Source organism: Pantherophis guttatus, chromosome 1 (assembly GCF_059756535.1).
Source record: "Pantherophis guttatus breed Tessera chromosome 1, ASM5975653v1, whole genome shotgun sequence".
NCBI classification, from domain to species: domain Eukaryota; kingdom Metazoa; phylum Chordata; class Lepidosauria; order Squamata; family Colubridae; genus Pantherophis; species Pantherophis guttatus.
In genome coordinates, this window is record NC_142063.1 from 345,411,235 (window position 1) to 345,436,114 (window position 24,880).

At 44.3% G+C, this 24,880-nt stretch overlaps 1 protein-coding gene across 2 annotated transcripts in view; it reads right to left on the minus strand.

Moving 5' to 3' along the window:
- Positions 1–20,515, minus strand: part of AKAP10 (A-kinase anchoring protein 10) — a 66,344-nt gene extending 45,829 nt beyond the window's left edge. For both annotated transcript variants that reach the window (XM_060685629.2, XM_087883467.1), the window contains exon 1: positions 20,461–20,515. In XM_060685629.2, coding sequence (XP_060541612.2) covers positions 20,461–20,482 — 22 coding nt within the window. In that variant the 5' untranslated portion in view covers positions 20,483–20,515. The remainder of the gene's footprint in view (positions 1–20,460) is intronic.
- Between the last annotated feature and the right edge of the window lie 4,365 nt (positions 20,516–24,880).

A 24,880-nucleotide genomic window follows, 5' to 3' on the forward strand; every position in this document is an offset into this window, starting at 1 on the left:
TCAATTCTCCCCAGGCTCAAGGTTGACTCAGCCTTCCATCCTTTCTAAGGTAGGTAAAATGAGGGTCCAGATTGTGGCGGCAATAAGCTGACTTTGTATAAATATACAAAAGGATGAAGGCTATTGCTTAACGCATTGTAAGCCGCCCTGAGTCTCCGGAGAAGGGCGGCATCTAAATCAAAATTAAAATAAAATAAAAAATAAAAATTTATGACAGTTGCAGTGTCCTGGGGTCAGGTGATTTACCTTTTGTGACCTTTTGACGAGCACAGCCAATAGGGAAGCCGGATTCACTTAACAACCATATTATTAACTTACCCACTGCAGCCCGTTGCTAAGTGAGGCAGTTGTTGTGTGAGTTTTGCCCCACTTTATGGCCTTTTCTTGCCACGGCTGTTAAGCAAATCACTGCTGTTAAGAGAATGGGGCAGTCAGTAAAAGAATATGGGTAACCCCCATTGACTTGGCTTGTCAGGAGGTCACAAAAGGGAATAGCAATAGAGTTTAGACTTATATGCCGCTTTACAGTGCTTTTACAGCCTTCTCTCTAAGCCAGAGGTTTTCAATCTTGGCAGCTTTAAGACTTGTGGACTACAACTCCCAGAAACCTCCAGCCAGCTATGCTGGCTGGAGAATTCTGGGAGTTGTAGTCCACAAGTCTTAAAGCTGCCAAGTTTGGGGACCCCTGCTCTAAACTGTTTACAGAGTCAGCCTCTTACTCCCAATAATCTGGGGCTCCTCATTTTACCCACCTCGGAAAGGATGGAAGGCTGAGTCGACCTTCAGCCGAGTCAGAATCGAACTGCTGTCAGCGGGCGGAGTTTAGCCCGCCATGCTGCCTTCTAACACCGCTGCGCCACCACGGCTCACCGTCACATGATCCGTCATCGGTACCCGCCAAGCCTCTTGAGTTTTGATCACGCGACCGTAACAGCGAAAGTCCCTTGTAAGTTGCGTTTTTTTCAGTGACGTCGTAACTTCGGTCACTAAAAGAAATGGTTGTAGGTGGAGGACGACCTCTGGCACTTTCATTACATCGCACTGCTAATCACAAATGTAAGCTGCCTCGGTGAAGGAACTCTCTAGCTGTCGCTTTGATCACATATTTCACTGCGAATATTTAACTGGTGCATTCATTCGGGCTTTTTTTTATTTGTGTGAACTTCTTATCTGCAATTGAAATGAGTCATTAACCGCACCAGGTACGAACAGCAGGATATTCCTACCTCTGCAGGTATGTTGGGCCTAAAATGTTACCTAGTTGGGCCATGAAACGTCTCCAAGAAAACAACCAGAGAGGACCAAGGACCCCCCTAATCCTCCCCTCCTCCTCCTCCCCTTCTCTTTCTTCTCCTCCCTTCTCCTTCTCTTCCATTCTGCAAATCACACTTCCTTTTACCACTGATCATGTTACCTAGTTGGGTCAGGAAACGTCTGCAAGAAAACAACCAGAGAGCACCAAGGACCCCTCAGTCCTCCTCCTCCTCCTCTCCTCCTCCTCCTCTTCCTTTCTCCTTCTCCTCCATTCTGCAAATCACACTCCCTTCCAGTACCGATCAGGGTGGATTTGATTTAAATCAAGTTGATTTAAATCACAATTTAAATCATGATTTCAATCACGAGTAAAAAGGCTTGATTTCAATCAACTCGATTTAAATCATAATTTTTAAAGAGCAACTGTCATCTCGGCTCCTCCTTTGACCCACTGTTGACTGACCGAGAGTCCCAGTGTTGCAGAATATACAGCCTCCTGCTATGTAACTAAGCTCCATTTCATGCTGAATAAACTAAATTATTTATGGATCTTAAATAGAAAACTATCTTACGATAGATTTTTACCCCAAAAGTTTTTTATTAAAATAAATTTGATAAAAATCAAAAAAATCCGATTTAAATTAAAAAAAATCCGATTTAAATTTAAAAAATCTGATTTTTTTTGATTTTTTTAAAAAAATCATTGATTTTTATCCACCCTGGTCTGAAGTGGTGTAGGGTTTCCTGCCTAAACAGGGGGTTGGACTAGAAGACCTCCAAGGTCCCTTCCAACTCTGTTTTTCTATTCTTTTTTTTTTAATAAAATAGTTTTTATTATGCATTTTTCACCTTTAAAAACAGAAAAAAGAAAAACAAATGTTAAAAAAAAACAAGACAACAATTTTACAGCCTTCCACGTCGGCATGCATATCCTGCTTTTATAATCAACTCTTTATTTATTTATTTATTTATTTATTTATTTATTTATTTATTATTTATTTATTGGTTCGATTTATATGCCGCCCTTCTCCGGAGACTCAGGGCGGCTTAGTAGGGCTCTCGGGGCCCCCTAAGCGGTGTTCTTTTTTATACAAAGTCAGCTTATTGCCCCCACAATCCGGGTCCTCATTTTACCTACCTCGGAAGGATGGAAGGCTGAGTCCACCTTGAGCCTGGTGAGATTCGAACTCGCAGTAATTGCAGGCAGCTGGTGCTAGTTAACAGCACTTTAGTCTGCTGCGCCACCAAGGCTCTTTATACCTTTCTATCCATTATAATAACTTTAACCACTATTATAACCGAACTAGCTACGCATATTTACATTATATTTACATATAGTCACTAATTTAACTTTAACCGGTTTATTTAAAATTTCTATGATCTGTTATTCGATTCAATTCTACTACTCTCCCCCCCTCTCCTCCTCTTCCCTTCTCCTTCTCCTCCATTCTGCAAATCACACTCCCTTCTAGCACTGATGACGTTACTTAGTTGGGTCATGAAATGTCTACAAGAAAATAACCAAGCCTCAAAGGGCTATCAACATAATAATTTTAAATTGGGGTATTTTAAATTTTTGGGATTTTAAATCGGCCAAATCTATTTATTTTAATTTTTAATCATTGTTGTGTGTTGTGTTTTTAAATTGGCTGTACACCGCCCTGAATCCTTCGGGAGAAGGGTGGTATAGAAATAAAATTATTATTATTATTATTATTATTATTATTATTATTATTATTATTATTATTATTTATTGGTTAATCTTTAGTGAGATTCACAGCCTTTGAGGCTGGTTAATAGCTCAGCAGCTCGAGTCCTAACCAAGGACCTAGGAACTGTTAAGGTATCGTCGGAGGATGTAAGCTGTTCCGAGTAAGGTGGTTTTTTGTAGAGTCAAAATGTTCAAGTCCGGCAAATTTAGAATTTCTAAATAGCGGGGTAGCCCTTTGGGTATTGCTCCGAGGGCTCCAATTACAATCGGGACAACACACGATTTCTTTTTCCACAGTCGCTCAACTTCAATTTGCAAGTCCCGGTACTTTGTGATTTTTTTCTTGCTGCTTATCTTCAATTCGTGCATCACCAGGTATTGCAATGTCAATGAACCATACATATTATTATTATTATTATTATTATTATTATCAAGGCGGCCCACCGTTCATGAACCACAGGCAGGCCTGGCTGTGAGACCAAGGGGAGTTTGTAATCAAGGTCTCGACTTCCGAAATCACACCATCGCTTCCCCATTGAAAAACCGGTTTCGATACGTGCAGGCGGTTTTAACCTTCTTCGGGGCTGAGTCAAGAGGAAGAAAATACCAGCCTTATCCAGCCGCTGATCTGATAATTCCTGAGAGGTGCGTTTCACACTTACACCTACGCAAACCTCGACCTTGCAAAGACGCAAAGGAATTCGACAATCACACCCAGAGCACGCTCCATATGAGCATTCAGGAGGGGCACGTATAATTGGGGTTGGGGGAGGGAAGGAAGAGAGAGGAAGGGGTTTCAATGCATGTTTTTCCGAAGGAGGAAATCTGAGCGACCGATGGTCTCACTGAAGTGGAATATTAGGTAAAATCCTCGACTTACGGCCACAACAGAGCCCAAAATTTATGTTGCTAAGCGAGATGGTTGTTAAGTGAGTTTTGCCCCGCTTTACGACCTTTCTTGCCACCGCTAAATTAAGCACTGCAGTTGTTAAGTTAGTAAACACGGCTGCTGAGTGAATCCAGCCCCCGCTATGGATTTTGCTTTTTGTAAAAGTCGCAAAAAGGGGAACACGTGATCTTGGGATCCTGCAACCGTCATAAATACAAGTCAGTGGCCAAGAGTGCGAATTTTGAATCCCATGGCCATGGGGATGATGCAATGGCCGTAAGTGTGAAAAACGGCCTTCAGTCACTTTTTTCCAGGGCCGTTGTATCTTTGAACCAGGGGTGAAATCCAGCAGGTTCTGACAGGTTCTGGAGAACCGGCAGTGAAAAGTTTGAGTAGTTCGGAGAACCGGCAAATACCACCTCTGGCTGGCCCCAGAGTTGGGTGGGAATGGAGATTTTGCAGTATTCTTCCCCCTGGAGTGGGGTAGAAATGGAGATTTTGCAGTATCCTTCCCCCAGGAGTGGGGAGGGAATGGGGATTTTGCAGTATCCTTCCCCTGGAGTGGGAAGGGAATGGAGATTTTGCAGTATCCTTCCCCTGGAGTGGGGAGGGAATGGAGATTTTGCAGTATCCTTCCCCCAGGAGTGGGGTGGGAATGGAGATTTTGCAGTATCCTTCCCCTGGAGTGGGGTGGAAATGGAGATTTCCCCCAGGAGTGGGGAGGGAATGGAGATTTTGCAGTATCCTTCCCCTGGAGTGGGGAGAGAATGGGGATTTTGCAGTATCCTTCCCCTGGAGTGGGGAGAGAATGGAGATTTTGCAGTATCCTTCCCCTGGAGTGGGGTGGAAATGGAGATTTCCCCCAGAAGTGGGGAGGGAATGGAGATTTTGCAGTATCCTTCCCCCAGGAGTGGGGAGGGAATGGGGATTTTGCAGTATCTTTCCCCTGGAGTGGGGAGAGAATGGGGATTTTGCAGTATCCTTCCCGTGGAGTGGGGAGGGAATGGAGATTTTGCAGTATCCTTTCCCTAGAGTGGGGAGGGAATGGGGATTTTGCAATATCCTTCCCCCAGGAGTGGGGAGGGAATGGGGATTTTGCAATATCCTTCTCCCTGGAGTGGGGTGGGAATGGAGATTTTGCAGTATCCTTCCCCTGGAGTGGGGAGGGAATGGAGATTTTGCAGTATCCTTCCCGTGGAGTGGGGAGGGAATGGAGATTTTGCAGTATCCTTTCCCTAGAGTGGGGAGGGAATGGGGATTTTGCAATATCCTTCCCCCAGGAGTGGGGAGGGAATGGGGATTTTGCAGTATCCTTCCCCCTGGGGTGGGCTGGGAATGGGGATTTTGCAGTATCCTTCCCGTGGAGTGGGGAGGGAATGGAGATTTTGCAGTATCCTTCCCATGCCACACCCACAGAACCGGCAGTAAAAAAAAATTGAATTTCACCAGTGCTTTGAACAGTCACTAAATGAATTGTTGCTAAGTCCAGAACTACATGTAGGCCTAATAAAGCCAAAGTCTTTCTCTAATTAACGACAAAAACATACTATTTCTTTACAAACCAACCAAGTTATCCTTACCATCTGGTCCATCAATGAACATTTATAAACTTTTAACGCAAACCACCCAAAATCTGACGTTTTAAATGCCTGGACGCAACCCTCAACGTTGTTTTGCAAAGGTTCCAGAAAAGGACTTTGGAACGATATACCTTTATCCTCGCCGCTGCACTGGAAAAGCTGCACTGAGGCGCTTCCGTGAATATGAACCCGGGGCAACTCTCTGTGAGGCTAAAACTTCCTCAGTTTTTGCACCGAAAGGAAAATAACTGTTTAACTAGGGCACCGGCTGACTTACGAAAGCAAAACTGATTCCTTTGGCCCCACCCTGGCCCTGTTTTGAATCTTTTCCTCCGTACAAATAGAATTGACTGCAAAACATTGGCTGGTTTTAGCTTTCAATGGGTGCTCCGAGAGCTTGCCTCAAAGAAGAGGGCACAGCATATCCCATTTTTCTCCTTGCCAGCTCTCTCTCTCTCTCTATATATATATCTTTCTCTTTAGCCAGGTTCTACCTACGTAAACCAAGATGTTATGCAGCCCTAGTTCAGTGAAATCACAATTCACTGAACTAGGGCTGCATAATATCTTGGTTTACGTAGGCAGAACCTGGCTAAAGAGAAAGACACATAAAACCTACGAAAAAGAAAGAAAAACACACACACACACACATTATTATATATTATTATGGTTATTCGGGTCTCCGCCCACGTAAAATTGGAAGTGTGAAAACCTGAAAAAACACACATATATATATATATATATATATATATATATATATATATATATATATATATATGTATATATATATATATGTATATATATATATATATATATATGTATATATATATATATATATATATATATATATATATATATATATATATATGTTTTTCTTCTAGCCAGGTTTTCCCTACGTAGCCAAGGTTTTTTTGTAGCTCCAGCTACTTTCTTTCTAAGTAAGAAAATTGATATATATATATATATTCTCAGGTTTTCACGGGTGTTTGTATGTAGGTCTTTGGTTATTCGGGTCTTCTCCCACGTAAAATTGGAAGTGTCTTGGCGACATTTCGACGAAGTCTCATTCGTCATCTTCAGGCTGGTGTTCTCGGCTTCGTGCTTCCAGGAGCAATACATATATATGTATGTATGTATGTATGTCTTCTTAAGTTTTCGCAGGTGTGCATATGCAAAAAATTAAAGCTAAAGCTAAAGTCACTGGTAGGATTTTAGCTGAGGTTTTAAAGGACCTTGCAGAGTGCTCCGTAAGGATTTTTAGAAGATTTTAAGATGGGATTTTAACCAGGATTTTAAATATTTTAACCAACTTATTTATAATGACGCGGCCTATGCTGCCTAGTGAGAGACTTATATAGATCTATTTCTGGCTCGTTAGCCATCATCAGTAAGCCACACCCACATCTCATGCATCCTCCCTGTAAAGGTACAATATCTATTTTCTTACTTTCGTAGGTTTTATGTGTGTTTTTCTTTTAGCCAGTTTTTTCCTACGAAATAAGATTTTTCTGCAGCAGGGCCTGCTGGCTGCCAGAAGAAAAAAGCCCAGAATCGAGAGGATGTGACTCCACTGAGCTAGGGCTGCAGAAAAATCTTGGTTACGAAATCTTGGGGATGTCGTATTTGGGGGGAAACAGGGTAAGAGAATAAGAGTTGGAAGGGATTTTGAAGGTCTCCTAGTCCCACTCAAACAGGAGATCCTATAATATTTCAGAAAAAGGGATTGTCCAGTCTTTCTGTAAAAACCTCCAGTGATAGAGCAGCCACAACTTCTGGTGGCAAGCTGTTCCACCGGTTAATTGTCCTCACTGTTAGGAAATTTCTCCTTAGTTCTAAATTGCTTCTCTCCTTGATTAGTTTCCATCAGTTGCTTCTTGTCCTGCCTTCAGGTGCTTTGGAGAATAGCTTGACTCCCTCTTCTTTGGGGCAGCCCCTGAGATATTGGAAGGCTGCTATCATGCTTCCCCTAGTCCTTCTCGTCATTGAACTAGACATACCCAGTTCCTGCAACCGTTCTTCGTATGTTTCATCCTCCAGTCCCCTAATCATCTTCGTTGCTCTTCTCTGCACTCTTTCTAGAATCTCCACATCTTTTTTACATCGTGGCGACCAAAACGGGATGCCGTATTCCAAGTGTGGCCTTACCAAGGCCTTATATTATTATTATATTATATTATATTATATTATATTATATTATATTATATTATATTATGTATTAACACTTCACGTGATCTGGATTCTATCCCTCTGTTGATGCAGCCTAGAACAGTGTTGGCTTTTTTGGCAGCTGCTGCACACGGCTGGCTCATATCTAAACGGTTGTCCACTAGGACTCCAAGATCCCTCTCTCAAGAGTTACTACTACTGAAGTAGTAGAAATAGTAGAAAAAAAACAAAATGCACAGGTATAGAATAGTACCACCTACTCTATACCCGTGCATTTGTTTTTTCTTGCCTAAGTGTGTAGAACCTTATTTTTCTCACCACTGAATTTTCACCACTGAGTTTCTTAAAAACTTTACACAACATCCATCCTTAGTGGATAACACAAATATTTTCGGAATTAAAAGAGGATAGGGGCTCTGAAGGGATTGCCATTCGACCCGCTTCAGACGGTAGACACAGAACTGCAACAATACAAGACCAAGCCCGTGACTTACAGACAGTCCTCGACTTACGACCAGCCACTTAGCAAGCGTTCAAAGTTGCGACGGACTCTGAAATAAAACTACGCATGACCCGGATTTGAAGTTCTGAGGGCTGGGAGGGGAGGCTCTCCCGGGAATCACATGAGATTTTGGGAGCTGGGTAACCAATTTGCAATTATGGCTATTTGCAGCATCCCCCCCAGTCACATGACCACGGTTTTCATTTTTGCCCGAAATCTGTATTTACATCCATTGTGAAGAATGGCTTCGCTTAGTGACTGCAATGTTCACTCAGTAACTGCAGAGCTTGCTTTTCAACTGTCGTATGTGCTTAATGGCCACGTAATAGGTTGTAAAATTGGGACACTTTGTCGGATGACCCACTTAACGACCATCACGACTTACGACCGTAATTGCGGGCTAAATTAGAGATGTAAATCGAGGGCAGCCCGCATTGCCAACGTTGGTTTAATCCCGGTCATTGAAAAGCTAACCCAGATGCAAAGTTCTTAACAGCGCATCTTGAAAGCAACGAAGCTAATAATTTTGCCTGGTGGAAAGAGACATGTTCGCTTGTCAAAACTCTCTAATGACACATCAGGCGGTTTTAGGATTATGCATTCACACATAAATGAACTGTTGTTGTGCATCACCCTTAAAGGCACTTAACGGGAAGATTTCACACTGGGAAGGAATCTGGAAGAAATGGAAACGCTTACAGCTGGCATCTGTGAAATTTGGCAAAGTTTTGCTTATTTTCCTGGCCAAAGGGTGTGGGAACAGCTAGAAAGATAGAGATTTTTTTTTTCCCCTGCCCCACCCAGAAATACTGTTTTTCAACACATGATTTTGACAGGAGGAGAAGAATTCCACCATAAGATGCCTTTAACTGATCAGTGGAAAAGAAAATAAGTCCCCCAAGGCTTGAAATAAAACAGGAGATTCATAAAAATCTAAAATCTAAAACACGCCTGGGAACTACATCATCTACTCCAGTTTTGCTCAACCTTGGCAACTTTAAAAAGGGTCAATTTCCATTCCCAGAAGTCCACCCCTCTTAAAGCATTGCTGGCTGGGGGATTCTGGGAGTGGAAGTCCACCCCTCTTAAAGCAGGCGGGTTGGGGGATTCTGGGAGTGGAAGCCCACCCCTCTTAAAGCATGGCTGGCTGGGGAATTCTGGGAGCTAAAATCCACCCTGTTTAAAGCATTGCTGGCTGGGGAATTCTGGGAGTGGAAGCCCACCCCTCTTAAAAGTTGCTAAGGTTGAAAAACACTGTTCTACCCCTTTTGGTCTGCGAGCATCATTCACAAAATGCAACATTTTTCACATTATACAGGTAGTCCTCGATTTACGGCCACAGTTTTGGTTGTAAATTATGATGGCCGTAAAGCGGTTTTTCACATGACCAGCCCTGATTTTATGATTTTTGTGGCGGTCATGAAGTGAAAGTTGTGGCTGTTAAACAAACTCACTGTTTGACATGGGGTGGTTTTTGCCAGAAAGCGGAACTAAGCACCAAGTTCCAGGAAAAATGTCATAAATTGCAGTGAGCTGGTTGCTGAGTACACAAAATTTGGTCATGTGATCCAGGGGGATGATGGATCTTTGAATCTGGGTCTTAAATAGCTTTTGGGGGATCCGTTGTAACTTCAAACAGTGGCTAAGGGATCAGTCATAAGTTGCTCTGCCTCAGCTACGGACCCCTGAGAACGCAGCACACACAATGTCCGTTCAAACCATGGTTTACTAAATTAAATCAGTATTTTTCAAACAAAGGCTGTTAATTAACTTCTTAACACCCTACAAGAATCCAAAGAATAAATAATCGTAATCTTACTATGGTTGGCAGAAAGCCCAGAAACAATTTGCAGGAAACTGATAAGAGAACTAAGATCAAGACGCGAAGGAGAGTGAACGAAGTTGTTCCCTGCAAATTGCTTCAGTCAGTGTTCCTCCTTAAATAGGCTGAGGGAGTGGCCAATTAGCCCCAAGCCTTACTCTCGAGGAGACCTCCTCCTGAGGAGCCACTCCTGCCTTTTGACAGCTCTGCGCGCCCGTGCATCGAGAAGAGGCTCCTCCTCTTCTTCCTCCTCACCCATGGAAGCTTCTGGAGGTTCTGAAGGCCCTGGCTGAATCCCCGCCTCTGGCACCACATCTTCTCCAGCCTCCTCATTGTCCAACTCGAGTGCCAGCTGCACAGGCTGCTAGCACAGCACTACACCAGCCTCCTCGCTGTCGGAATCAGCTACTAACTGCACAGGCCGCTGACGGGCCACAACATAAGTCAAGGACTATCTATATTCCTTCTTGAGTCTCTGGTGTTGCAACCAATCGATCAATTTCTTTAATCAATGGAGTGACTTGTCTCCAAAAGTTGAGGGTGCTTCAACACCGGAGGTTTTTTAAGAGAGTGGACAGCCATTTATCTGAAATGGTACAGGGTTGAGCAGGGGGTTGGACTAGAAGACCTCCAAGGTCCCTTCCCAATCTGTCACAGGTAGTCCTCACCTTACGACCACAGTGGAGCCCAAATTGATGTTGCGAGACATTTGTTAAGTGAGCTTTGACCTCTCCTGCCACAGTTCTTAAGTGAATCCCTGCAGTTGTTAAGTAAGTCACACGGTTGTTAAGTGAATCTGGCTTGCCCATCGACTTTGCTGGTCAGAAGGTCGCCAAAAAAAAGGGGGATCACGTGACCTTGGGACACTGCGACCGTCATAACACGAATCAGTTGCCAAGGGTCTCAATTTTGAATCCCATGGCATTGGGTATGCTACATTGGTCGTTAAGTGTGAAAAACGGTCCTAGGTCACTTTTCCAGTGCCACTGTAACTTTGAATGGTCACTAAACGGAACTGTTGTAAGTCGAGGACTACCTGTGTTCTGTTGTTCTGCTATTCCCTGAAATATTTATTGGCCGGCAGAGTTTTTCTTTCCCTATGAGGCTCATATTTCTTTCCATAGCCATCTGCCTTTGCTTTTAAGACCGTGCTTTTCTCTCTTGGGTTGAACCTAAGCGGCTTTTAAAATATTATGGGCTGCCCCTGCTAGATTCATCAGCTTTTCAGAAAGCCCCGAAGACTCATTTCCCTAAATCCCTTAAGTGGTTTGAAATTGGAATTTAAGCAACTGAGCTGGCTCTGTTAACTTCTGTACTGGTTGGGTTTTAACTGTGGACTTTATAAATGTTCCATTCCTTGCATATCAGCACACCTTCGAATTTCATTGTTTTCCTATCCCAGTGATGGCTAACCTTTTTGCCATCGCGTGCCAGGAGAGGGGGGGGGCGGGGGAGGGTCGCGCGCGCACGTGCCCACACGCATGTGTGTGCAACCCCCTCCCCCCTGCGCTCCTAGCACATGATGGCCTGGTAGGCCCGTTTTTCTTTCTTACCTGGTTCCAGATCCTCTCTGTGTATCTGGGAAGGGCGAAAACAGCCTTCCCCACTCCCTTGGAGGCCCTACGGAGGCTGAAAGGGTCCATTTCCCGACTCCCGGTGGGACAGGAAGTGACATTTTTTGCTGTCCCCAGCCTCCAGAACCTCTCTAGGAGCCTCTCTAGGAGTCTGTAGGAGCCTCTCTAGGAGTCTCTGGAGGCTGGGGACAGGAAAAAACGTCACTTCCTGTCCCACCGGGAGTCGGGAAACGGGCCCTTTCAGCCTCCGTAGGGCCTCCAAGGGAGAGGGAAAGGCTGTTTTCGCCGTTCCCCGATACACAGAGAGGATCTGGAGCCAGGTAAGAAAGAAAAACGGGCCTTCCCCACCCCCACAGACCCTCCAGAGGCAGGAAACAGCCTGTTTCCCTACTTCTGGTGGGCCCAGAAGGCCCGAAAATCAGCTGGCCGGCGCGCGCATGCGCCCCAGAGCTGAGCTGGCGTGCCCACTGATATGGCTACGTGTGCCACCTGTGGCACGTGTGCCATAGGTTCGCCATTACGGTCCTATCCACTTTTCTTCAAGGAGTCCAGAGCTATTTAACCTCTTCACACAAGGACAGGTTTACTCTCAAGAGGAAGCTAGAGAGAAACAGCTTTCCTCATTCATATGTATAATAGAATGAGCTGAAAGGGACCTCAGAGGTCTTCCAGTCCAACCCCCTGCTCAGGCAGGAAACCTTATACCAGTGCTGACTAACTTTTCGGCACATTTCGGCACCATGCCGAAAAGGGAGCGTGCACACACCGCAAACCCGGAAGGGGAGATAACCGGCACACATGCGCGTGCCGGGAAACTGTGCTTCCGGTTTCCGGCATGTGCACCAGCCACCTGGTCTTCCGGTTTCTGGTGTGAAAACCAGCTGGCCGCCACGAACCAGAAGTACGGTGCACGCATTCGCGCCAGGATGCTGCTGCTCCGGTTTCCGGCACTCCCGCATGCACGAAAACCAGCTGGCCGGCGAGCAGGCGTATGCCGGAACCCGGAAGAGTAACAGATGACAGCTCGTGTGCCCGGGGACATGGCTCTGCGTGCCACTTCCGGCACGCGTGGCATTTAGGTTCGCCAACACGGCCTTATACCATTTCAGACAAATTCTTCAATAGCAGAGATGGAAGGGACCCGGGAGGTCTTCTAGTCCAACCCCCTGCTTAGGCAGAAAACCCTACACCACTTCAGACAAATGGTTGTCCAGTCTCTTCTTAAAACCTTCCAGTGTTGGAGCATTCACAACTTCTGGAGGCAAGTTGTTCCACTGGTTTGATTTTCCTCACTGTCAGGACATTTCTCCTTAGTTCCAGGTTGCTTCTCTCCTTGATGAGTTTCCAGCCGTTTGTTTCTTGTCCTGCCTTCAGGTGTTTTGGAGAGCCTTGATAGTACAGTGGTCTAAAGCACCCTGTTATTAACACAGCTGCCTGCAATTTACTGCTGGTTCGAATCTCACCAAGGCTCAAGGTTGACTCAGCCTTCCATCCTTTCTAAGGTGGGTAAATTAAGGACCCAGTTTGTGGGGGCAATAAGCTGACCTTGTATAAATATACAAAAGGATGAAGGCCATTGCTTAACGCATTGTAAGCCGCCCCGAGTCTCCTGAGAAGGGCGGCATATAAATCAAATTTAAAAATAAATAAGTGGACTCCCTCTTCTTTGTGGCAACACCTCAAATACTGGAAGACCGCTATCATGTCAACCCCTAGGCCTTCCTTTCATTAAACAAGACATACCCAATTCCAGCAACCCTTCTTCATTATGTTTTTAGCCTCTAGAATTCTGCAGTTCTCTAAAGATGACAGAATGAAGAAAAATGGCCTAAATGACAGCAACCTACCATAAGTAGCATTCTAAACTCAAGTCTCGAAATCCGCAAATGTTACTAACCCACAAAACAGGCTGTCTATTGCCTTCAATTCTGTGCCATTTGTGGGTCACTTGAGACAACACCTCCGGCACGTGAGCAGAGAGCTGATTAAAAACCTGGCATCGCACCCGCTTCTGAGAAAGAAAAAAAAATGAGGAAGAAAAAAAGGAACTTTTAAAGACCAATACACTAGCTCAGACTTTGAAGAAAACCAGTATTTTAAGCAGAAGCTATTCAGGGTGGGATTAAAGAGCTTCAAAAGTGGGGGGGGGGTGATGGAGTAATAACAGATCCCACCTCCCCTCCCCTTCCTCCCCCCCACCCTCCCCGTGTGTCTTTGGTTTTAATGTTTGTTTTAACTTTTTATGTTTTAGCTTTTTATGCAATTTTTGTAAGCTGGCCAGAGTTACCCTATGGTAAGATGGGTGGACTATATATATGGAAGGAAGGAAGGAAGGGAGGGAGGAAAGGATGCAGAAGGGAAGGAAAGAGGGAGGGAGGGAGGGAGGAAGAATGGAGGGAATGGGAGGGGAGGGAGGAGGGAAGGAAAGGAAAAAATAAGAAAGGAAGGGAAGGAAAAAGGAAAGGGAAGGGAAGGGAAGGGAAGGAAAAAATAAGAAGGGAAGGGAAGGAAAAAGGAAAGGGAAGGGAAGGAAAAAATAAGAAGGGAAGGGAAGGGAAAAGGGAAGGGAAGGAAAAAATAAGAAAGGAAGGGAAGGGAAGGGAAGGGAAGGGAAGGGAAGGGAAGGGAAGGGAAGGGAAGGGAAGGAAAAAATAAGAAAAGGAGGGAAGGGAAGGAAAGGAAAGGAAAGGAAAAAGGAAAGAAAAGGAATGGGAAGGGAAGGAGAAAGGAAAGCAAAGCAAAGGGAAGGATGCAGAAGGGAAGGAAAGGAAAGAGGGAGGGAGGGAGGAAGAATGGAGGGAAAGGGAGGGGAGGGAGGGGAGGGAAAGAAAGGAAAGGAAAAAAATAAGAAAGGAAGGGAAGGGAAGGAAAGGAAAAATGAAAGGGAAGGGAAGGGAAGGGAAGGAGAAAGGAAAGGAAAGGAGAGGAAAGGAGAGGAAAGCAAAGCAAAGGGAAGGATGCAGAAGGGAAGGAAAGGAAAGAGGGAGGGAGGGAGGAAGGAAGAATAGAGGGAATGGGAGGGGAGGGAGGGGAGGGAAGGAAAGGAAAGGAAAGGAAAAAAATAAGAAGGGAAGGGAAGGGAAGGGAAGGAAAAAGCAAAGCAAAGCAAAGGAAAGGAAAGGAAAAGAAAGGAAAGGAGGAAAGGGAAGGGAAAAGAAAGGAAAGGGAAAGAAAGGAGGAAAGGGAAGGGAATGGAAGGGAAGGCTGATAAAGCAGCTGAACATTTTCTCTGAATACAGATAGTCCTCAACTTACAAAAATTCATATAGTGACCATTTGAAGTTCCAATGGCGCTGAAAAAGTGACTTCTGACTGTTTTTCACACTTATGACCGTTGCAACATCCCTGCAGTCACATGATCATAAATCAGCCGCTTGGCAACTGACTCATATTTATGACGGTTGCAGCGTCCCAGTGTCATGTCATCCCCTTTCGCGACCTTCCAACCAGCAAAGTCAATGGGGGGAGAAGCCAGATTCACTTAACGACCCTGTTTCTAACTTAACAACTGCAGTGAATCCACTGAACCAAAACGGTTATTAAGTGAATCTTAATAGTCTTCCCCATTGACTTTGCTGGTTGGAAGGCCGCAAAAGGGGATGACGTGACGCCAGGATGTCGCAACCCCGTCATAAATGCGAGCCAGTTGCCAAATGTCGAATTTTGATCTCATGACCGCGGGGATGTCACGACGGTCGTGAGTGTGAAAAAAATAAACAGCCTTAGGTCACTTTTTTGAGCGCCGTTGTTAACTTTGAAGAGTCACTAAACAAATAGTTGTAAGTCGAGGACTACCTGTATAAATAAATACCGGTAAGTAAAACAGTTTACTGTGGCTATTTTCTCAGCAGCACCCCCCAAAATTTCTCAGAAGCAGTATTTATATCCAACAAGAGTCAAGCATTTTGGTTTTTAAGGGAGCCTGGTCTATTTAACTCAAGAGACCATCAAGTCACAGCCTGAATTATACAGCCATTACAATCATAGTTACATAACTCAATGAATTGAGTTAATCGACCATGGTATCATGCTGCACCGGCTGGAAGAGTTGGGGGTGGGGGGCACCGTGTTGCGGTGGTTCTCCTCTTTTCTCTCCGACCGGTCGCAGTTTGTGTTGGCAGGGGGGCAGAGGTCGACCTCGAGGCCTCTCGTCTGTGGAGTGCCGCAGGGATCGGTCCTCTCGCCCCTTCTGTTCAACATTTATGTGAAGCCGCTGGGTGAGATCATCCGTGGCTTTGGGGTGAGATACCACCAGTACGCTGATGACACCCAACTGTACATCTCCACCCCAGGCCACCCCAACGATGCCCTTGAAGTGATGTCTCAGTGCCTGGAGGCTGTGCGGATCTGGATGTGGAGGAACAGGCTCAAGCTCAACCCTTCCAAGACTGAGTGGCTGTGGCTCCCGGCATCCCGATATAGTCAGTTGACTCCATCACTGACTATTGGGGGCGAGTCCTTGGCCCCCTCGGAGAGGGCTCGCAATCTGGGATCCTCCTGGATACGCAGCTGTCTTTGGAGGAACATCTCACGGCTGTAGCCAGGGGGACCTTTTATCAGGTTCGCCTGATTCGCCAGTTGCAGCCCTTTCTCGATCGGGATTCCCAGTGCACAGTCACTCACGCCCTTGTCACCTCTCGCCTTGACTACTGCAATGCTCTCTACATGGGGCTCCCCTTGAAGAGCACCCGGAGGCTCCAACTGGTCCAGAACGCAGCAGCGCAATTGTTTTTTAATATCTGTATTTTATGTTCTTAATTCTGGCTGTACACCGCCCTGAGTCCTCAGGGAGAAGGGCGGTCTATAAACTGGAAATAAAATAAAATAAAAATAAAATAAATTAACTTAATTCTGCCCTTCAAAATAGCCGACTCCGCTAGTATCACTTCAGCGTGCAAACATTATTCACCTGCAAATCCCCAAATTCAGAGAGGATATTAGTTGTGACGGCAACCTCTGAAAATCACCTGTTCAGGTGACATCTTTTCCCCCCAAAAGTTACGCAAAATGAGAATAAGGCAAATTCCCAACACAAATACAGATAGGTCTCGACTTACGACCACAATGGAGCCCCAAATTTATGTTACTAAGTGAGACATTTGCCCCATTTTGCAACCTTCCTTGCCTCAGTTGTTAAGCGAATTGCTACAAGTTGATAAGTTAGTAAGCCCGGTCGTTAAATGAATCCGGCTTCCTTATTGACTTTTGGCTGGCCAGAAAGCCCCAAAAAGTGATCACGTGACTCTGGAACACTGCGACCGTCATAAATAAATTGCCAAGCATCCGAATTTTGATCACGTGATCAGGGGGACGCTGCAAAAGTCATAACTTTTGAAAAAAAGGGTCGTAAGTCAAAATTTCCAGTGCCATTCTATTCACAAAACGAACTGTTGTTAAGTCAAGGACCTACCTTCATTTTAGGGATCGGTTTTATGACCATTTTTGCAGTGGTCGTTAAGCGAACACCACACCAACAGCTGTTAAGCAAGCCAACGGGGCACGGTTTTGCCGAAAACAAGAAGTAACTGCCAGTTTTTAGCAAAACCGTTTTAAAAGCGGTTGTAAATCGCTTTTTTTCACTGCCGTTAAAACTTTGAACCGTCACTAAATGAACTGTTGTAAGCCGAGGACTATCTGTACTCAAAGAGTACATCAATACAACATACAACCTCAGAGGCCTGCCTCAATTGTTGAGCCCGCAGCCTTAGAAAGCTTTTCGACCCGATGCCGAAACAATTGCCTTTTTTCTGCACACAACTGCTGCTATTGTGTGGCTTTCAAAACATTCATTCAAAGTCTCTGGGCCCTTCCTAGGATTTAGAGCAGGGATGCAGGGTTGCTAATCTGAGGATTTCCTGGAATTTAGAAAAGTTGCAGCAAAGGGCATTTCCGAAGGGAGGGGGGGTGGGTTCCCTCCCTCTGGCAGGACCCCCCCCCAAGAACTCTCACAATCGGGGTGCTGAAAGAGGAGGAAGGGGCTTAGGCAGCTGGAGGAAAAAGCCATAAATTTATTTAAATTTTTTATTTTATGTTTACAAATAATAAAATGAACAGATCCGACACATCTTCCTATTTTCTCCACAACAGACCTATAGCCTGGGCCAAAATCACCTGGATGGCATTCATGGCTAAAGGAAGACTTGAACTCACGATATGTTTTGCTTTCTCGCCTGGTTGCCTTAACCACTAGACCAAATAATACTGAAGTTCCAGCCACCTCTTAATAGCACCTATGATGTTTAATACCACAACACAAACACACATTCCTATTTCCCCCACAACAACCCTGTGGGGTGTGATACGCCCCTTTGGATGTCAGACCAAGAGCCTTGGTGGCACAGCAGACTAAAGTGCTGTTAAGTGACACCAGCTGCCTGCAATTACTGCAAGTTCAAATCTCACCAGGCTCAAGGTTGACTCAGCCTTCCATCCTTCCGAGGTAGGTAAAATGAGGACCCGGATTGTGGGGGCAATAAGCTGACTTTGTATAAAAAAAAAGAACACCGCTTGGGGGGTGGGGGGGGGCGAAAGCCCTACTAAGCAGGTATATACAAAAGTATGAAGGCTATTGCTTAACGCATTGTAAGCCGCCCTGAGTCTCCGGAGAAGGGCAGCATATAAATCGAACCAATAAATAATTAAATAATTAAATAATGAACCTGTGTGATATTATGGGATGCAAATACGTATAACATATTTGACTACATGTAACTGATTTCCTAAGTAGAAAGGGGAACTTGCATTTTCTTTGTTGTGTTAACTAACCTCTTCCTTTTACATAGTAAAGGTAAAGGTTCCCCTGGCACGTATGTGCTGGTCGTTCCCGACTCTAGGGGGCGGTGCTCATCTCCGTTTCTAAGCCGAAGTGCCAGCGCTGTCCAAAGACGTCTCCGTGGTCATGTGTCCAGCATGACTCAACGCCAGAGGCGCACGGAACGCTGTTCCCTTCCCACCAAAGGGGGTCCCTATTTTTCTACTTGCATTTTTTACCTGCTTTCGAACTGCTAGGTTGGCAGAAGCTGGGACAAGTCACGGGAGCTCACCCCGTTACGCGGCGCTAGGGATTCGAACCGCCGAACTGCCGACCTTTCGATCGACAAGCTCAGAGTCTTAGCCACTGAGCCACCGCGTCCCTCTTTATCACTTTATCAGGGTACCTTAATAAACTACTTTTAAACGATCTTCCGACTCAGTTGCTTATTGGGAAGGTAAACTGAGGCAGAACCTAGAGTCAGATTTGGCTGTCAGGTGGGATGGGCTGAGAAAGAGACTGGGCCAAAGTCACCTAACCTGGCATTCACGGCTAAGGCAGGACTTGAACTCACAATCTCTATTGCTTTTCAAGCCTGGTGCCTTAACGACTAGACCAAATAAATACTGCTGTTCCAGCTGCCTCTTAATAGCACCTATGATGTTTAATTTAATAGTACAACACACACAGAGAGACACCACTATGGAGCCATCACTTCCTGCTAGGCAATCGGACAGATCCTAATCTCGCAAATTTCCTACCGGGATTATGGTTTCATTTTAACTTTGCAATCTTGCACAGGACCTGGGCTTTCTTAGTGGTCTCCCATCCAAAGGCGGCCTCAAACCTGCTGGGCAACAACCCAGCTTCCTTTGTTGTCCCCATTGGCTTTCAGTCTCCCAACAATCTCCTCTCCTGGGTGCATCCCTAGGCCGATAAATCCCCACTCACCCACCCGTACAGGGAGTCCTCGATTTACAACGGTTCGTTTAGTGACCGCTCTAAGTCAACAGCAGCACTGAAAAAAGTGCCTTGAGGCTTTTTTTTTTTTTTTTTTTAAAAACACTTTTACGACCTTGGCAACATCCCTGGGATCAAAATTCAGGCCGCGCTTGCCAACCGGTTCCATATTTATGACCGTCGTAGTTTCCCGTGTCTCTGTGTGTGTGTGTGTGTCTGTGGGTCAAGCAATCCTCTTTTGTGGTGCGACCTTCCGGACAAGCAAAAAAAAAGTCCATGGGGGAAGCCATATTACGGGGTTCACTTAACATCAACAAGCGCAGCGACTCGCTTTTATTTTATTTATTTTATTTTATTTCGAATTTATATACCGCACCTTCTCCCGAGGGACTCAGGGTGGTGTATAGTCAAATAAAAACATACAATACAAACATTAAAAAAACAATTAAAAGGATATATATTAATTTGGCCCCAATTTAAGATAACAAACCAATTAAAAATTAAAAAATTTGTTAAGCCAGCCCGGCTTGCTGAAAAAAAGAAAGTTTTAAGGGCACGGCGGAAAGCACCGAGGTCTTGGATTCTCCTTATCTCTGGGGGCAACTGATTCCAGAGGGTAGGTGCCCCCCACTCATTAACAACGAATGGAGAGGGAGGTCGTAAAACAGGGGGGCAACCACCATCTGGCTTAGCAATGGAAGTGTGTGTGTGTGTGTGTGTGTGTGTGTTGTGTTGTGTTTCGGTCGTAAGTCGAGGACTAGCTCCATGACAGGCCCAAGACCCCCTCCCTGTAGCCAAATTTCAACCCCCCCCCACAAAACCCCTCCACTCATCTGACTAGGTCCTCCAAGTCCTGAGACCCCCCTCCCTCTAGATAGACCCCCCATTTCTCCTCCTCCCCCCCTTCATATCATAAACCCCCCCACCCCTCCCAACCATTCAAAGGGGCATCCCCATATCTGCTTCCCCCAACTCAGCCCCCTCCCCTCAATTCCCCTGCTTTCCCCTCCCACCCTTGGACTGAAGCAGCACCCCCCCCTTAAAGACAGCAAGCCCCCCCTCCCCACTGTTGCTTTGTGGCACTACAAAACCCATATTCAAGTATTACAAAGCCCATGCTGCGCAGCCTTCAGGCTTCTCCTTTCCCCCCCCCACCCTCCTCACCAGGCCCAAAGACAGGCGCAGCCCCCTCCTCAGCAAGCCCCCCCCTCCCTTCTTTCCCCCCCCCAAGAGACCCAAAAGAGCGGCTACCTTTCCGCCTGAAGAAAGACATGGCGGCGCCGGCGGGTCAGGCCTAGGCCTTCCCTCAGGGCTGCTGGGTCTCCTTCCTCTTCCTCCTCCCGCCGCCGCCTCCCGCGCCCCACACCGAGGCGGAGGAGGAGGCGGCAGCCGCCATGTTGTCAACAGCGGCGGCCGCGGCGCAGGCTCCTTCTTCCGGGCGGCGACGGCGCGCAAAGCCTCTCGGGAAATTTAAAAAAAAGGACCGGCCCGGAAGTCCTTGGTTGTCAAGGGCAAGGACCAATCAGAGAGCGGGATGGAAAGGAGGAGGCGGGGCGTTTGGGAGAGGCCATCTTGGAACAGGGCGCCCGGCGGCAGGAGGGCGAAGGAGGCGGAGAAGCCATCTTGGAAAAGGGCGCGTTCTCCCTTTCGAAGCCGGGGGAAAGAGAATCCCGCTCGTTTTAATAATTCCTGAAAATAGGAGCGGAAGCCCGTTCGGCCATGTTGGATAAGGGCAACTGCCCCAACCCTGTATTATATCTGCAATTTACAGAGATTTAAAAAAAAAGTTATCTGCAAAATGTGTAATATATATATATATATATATATATATATATATATATATATATATATATATATATATATATATATATAATATGGAACTAATATATATATATATATATATATATATATATATATATATATATATATATATTACATTATATATATTAAAGATATATATATCTTTAAAAAAGGGTCGGAATAGCCTCAAGCATGCTTTGCAATGTATTGGTTTCCCCTAAACTCAGATTGATGGGAGTTTCCCCTAAGATCAGATTGATGGGAGTTGTAGTCCAAAACACTTGTGAAATGAAGGATGGTACCTAGTTTGAGTAATGAAACGTCTGCAAGAAAACAAGCGAGCTCAGAGAGCACCAAGGACCCCTCACACTTGGGAAATGCGTATTTTTAAAGCAAAGTAGGGGCTCCCCCATAAACTCCCAATATTTGAAGTGCTGTCACAGGGAAGAGGGTGTGGGAAAAAGCCTATCCCCCCCCCCCGAAGAATGAAATATTTTGGGAAATATTTTTTTAAAAAAGGTAGAATGTTATATTTTTTTCTAAATGAGAAATGGAGAAGCATGTTTTTAGAGGCAGAAAGCAGACCCCCAAGTCTTCCTTAACAGCAGATGCCAGCACTTAAGGAGATAAAGAGCTTATTGAAAGAGGAAGCCGACTATCTAGATGTCTCTGTTCACAAGCAAAGCAAACACTGCTGGCAGAAATCCATTCCAGGCAGGAGATTTCGAAACTCCCCTGTGGCAAAGTTTGACAGCTGACAAAACCAGCTGTCAAACTTAGAACAAGTAGCCCCTCACCCAAGATCCAACGCAGGACGAAAGCCATGAGCCACAATAGGAATTGCCCAATACCCTTTTAGAAACACAAAGCCCATATTGCCAAATCCCAAACTTCACAGTTATAGAAACTATAAAGATCTGTCCACCTATTCAGCATTTGCTCAGCTGTCCCAGAACCACATGTGGTTCGTGGTTCTGCTTCATCCATAAAGGGAACTTTTCTTTTTTTTAAAAAAAATCTTTATTTACATTTCATTTATTTCCAGCGTCTTTCTCTTGGCTTGGAACTAAACCAGATGGATTTTCCTTCCAACAAGGACATCGATTTTTATCTATTTATTTATTATTAAATTGGTTTGCCACCCATTTCGGTCCAAGATCGCCCTGGGCAGCTTACAACATCAAAACAAAATCATATACAGGTAGTCCTCGATTTATGACCACAATTGAGCCCAAAATTTCTCATGCTTAAATTAATAAAAGAGCTTAAAGAAAAAGAGGATATGGAATATTATATAATCTAGCACAAATGGTATAAGTGGCTGGAGAATAGGAATAGGAATAACGGAGAAGAAAAATAGGGGTGAAATGTAAAAAAGGAAAGAATGAATATGTCAATGTATAGAAAATATAAAGTCTCAATAAATACACTGTCATTAAAAGAGAAAGGACAAGAAGAAACTGGAATAATATAAAGGGAAAAGGGAGAAAATGTAAATACTAGAAGATCATCACGAAATAGCTGTTAAGAGAGTATAAATATCGGGGGGAAATCTAGCAGGTTCTGACAGATTCTGGAGAACTGGTAGCGGAAATTTTGAGTAGTTCAGAGTGGGGTGGGAATGGAGATTTTGCAGTATCATTCACCTGCCACGCCCACCAAGACACACCACACCCACCAAGCCACGCCCACAGAACCGGTAGTAAAAAAATTTGGATTTCACCATTGATATATATATAGAGAGAAATAGAATAGAACAGAGTAGAGTAGAGTAGAAATAGAATGGAATGGAATGGAGTGGAATAGAAATAGAAATAGAAATAGAAATAGAAATAGAAATAGAAATAGAAATAGAAATAGAAATAGAAATAGAAATACAGTAGAATAGAATAGAATAGAACAGAGTAGAAATAGAATAGAAATAGAAATAGAATAGAATAGAATAGAATAGAATAGAATAGAATAGAATAGAATAGAACAGAGTAGAAATAGAATAGAACTACAATAGAATACAGTAGAGTAGAAATAGAATAGAACAAGAAAGAATAGAATAGAATAGAATAGAATAGAATAGAATAGAATAGAATAGAATAGAATAGAATAGAGGATAGGATAGGATAGGATAGGATAGGATAGGATAGGATAGGATAGGATAGGATAGAAAATAGAATAGAATGGAATGGGATGGGATGGGATGGGATGGGATGGGATGGGATAGGATAGGATAGGATAGGATAGAAAATAGAATAGAATAGAATAGAATAGAATAGAATAGAATAGAGGATAGGATAGGATAGGATAGGATAGAAAATAGAATAGAATAGAATAGAATAGAATAGAATAGAATAGAATAGAATAGAATAGAATAGAATATGGAGATAGCACAGGATAGGATAGGATAGGATAAGATAGGATAGGATAGGATAGAATAGAACAGAACAGAACAGAACAGAACAGAACAGAACAGAATAAACACAGTTGGAAGGGACCTTGGAGGTCTTCTAGTCCAACCCCCTGCTTAGTCAGGAAACCCTACACCCCTTCAGACAAATGGTTATCCAATCTCTTCTTAAAAACTTCCAGTGTTGGAGCATTCACAACTAACTTGGTTTGATATGACAAAGAAGACTGGATCGTTTTGAGGGACCCAAAACCTTTTTTTTTTCCCTTTTGAAAATTACTTTGTTTTGTAGCTGCTGTTGCAAAATACCCGGAGCCTGGAAAGATTTGGGTACCGCTCAAAAAGCCAGGCTCAAATGGCTCCCTTCAAAAACACAAGGGGGCGCCCGGGAATGTGATTTCTGCAAGCAAAATGAAATTTCCCTTGCTCAGTTTTACAATTTAGAGCAGTATTTCTCAAACTGGGTGATTTGAAGTTGTATGGACGTCAGCTCCCAGAATTCCCCAGCCAGAATAATTTAAGATGAGTGGACTTCAATTCCCAGAATTCTCCAGCCAATATACCTTAAGATAGGTTGATTTCCATTCCCAGAATTCTCCAGCCAGCATACTTTAAGATGGGCAGACTTCAATTCCCAGAATTCAACAGCCAACATAATTTAAGGTGGATAGACTTCAACTCCCATAATTCCCCAGCCAGCATATTAACCAAATTAGAAAATTGATCCACACAGATATTCTAATCTAGTGTTTCTTAATCTCAGTTTTTAATCTTAATCTCATCTTTTACCAGAGAGTTCTGGTGGCTCAGCAGACTGATAGCATTGTGATTAACATCAGCTGCCTGCAATTACTGCAAGTTCGAATCTCACCAGGCTCAAGGTTGACTCAGCCTTCCATCCTTTCTAAGGTAGGTAAAATGAGGACCCAGATTGTGGGGGCAATAAGCTGACTTTGTATAAATATACAAAAATATGAAGGCTATTGCTTAACGCATTGTAAGCCGCCCTGAGTCTCCGGAGAAGGGCAGCATATAAATCAATTTTTTTAAAAAATGTCCAACTTCAACCCCCAGAATTCCCCAGGCCAGCTGAAGTCCACCCATCTTAAAGTTGCTAAATTTGAACAATGGGGATTTAGCAACTATACATTTTTAAAAGAGTAAATAAAAATTGTGAGGTGCATAGGCTAAGAAAATGTGATGGCAATTAAATTCATTCATATTCTACTTTTCTGCCTGATGTATTATCTCTAATATCACACATATTATCTTAAGAAGCAACAAAGAACACCATCAATACCTGCGAAAGCTTTTTAAAAAGATTTTTATTGTTATATTTAATAGGAATATTCCAATCAGTTCTACACTGAAATATGAATTCCAGTGCATGAGAATAACGTATTTTCACTGTTATTAGAAAATAGTGTAGTAGACAAAGGCAGGAGAAGAAGCAATAGATGGAAATTAATC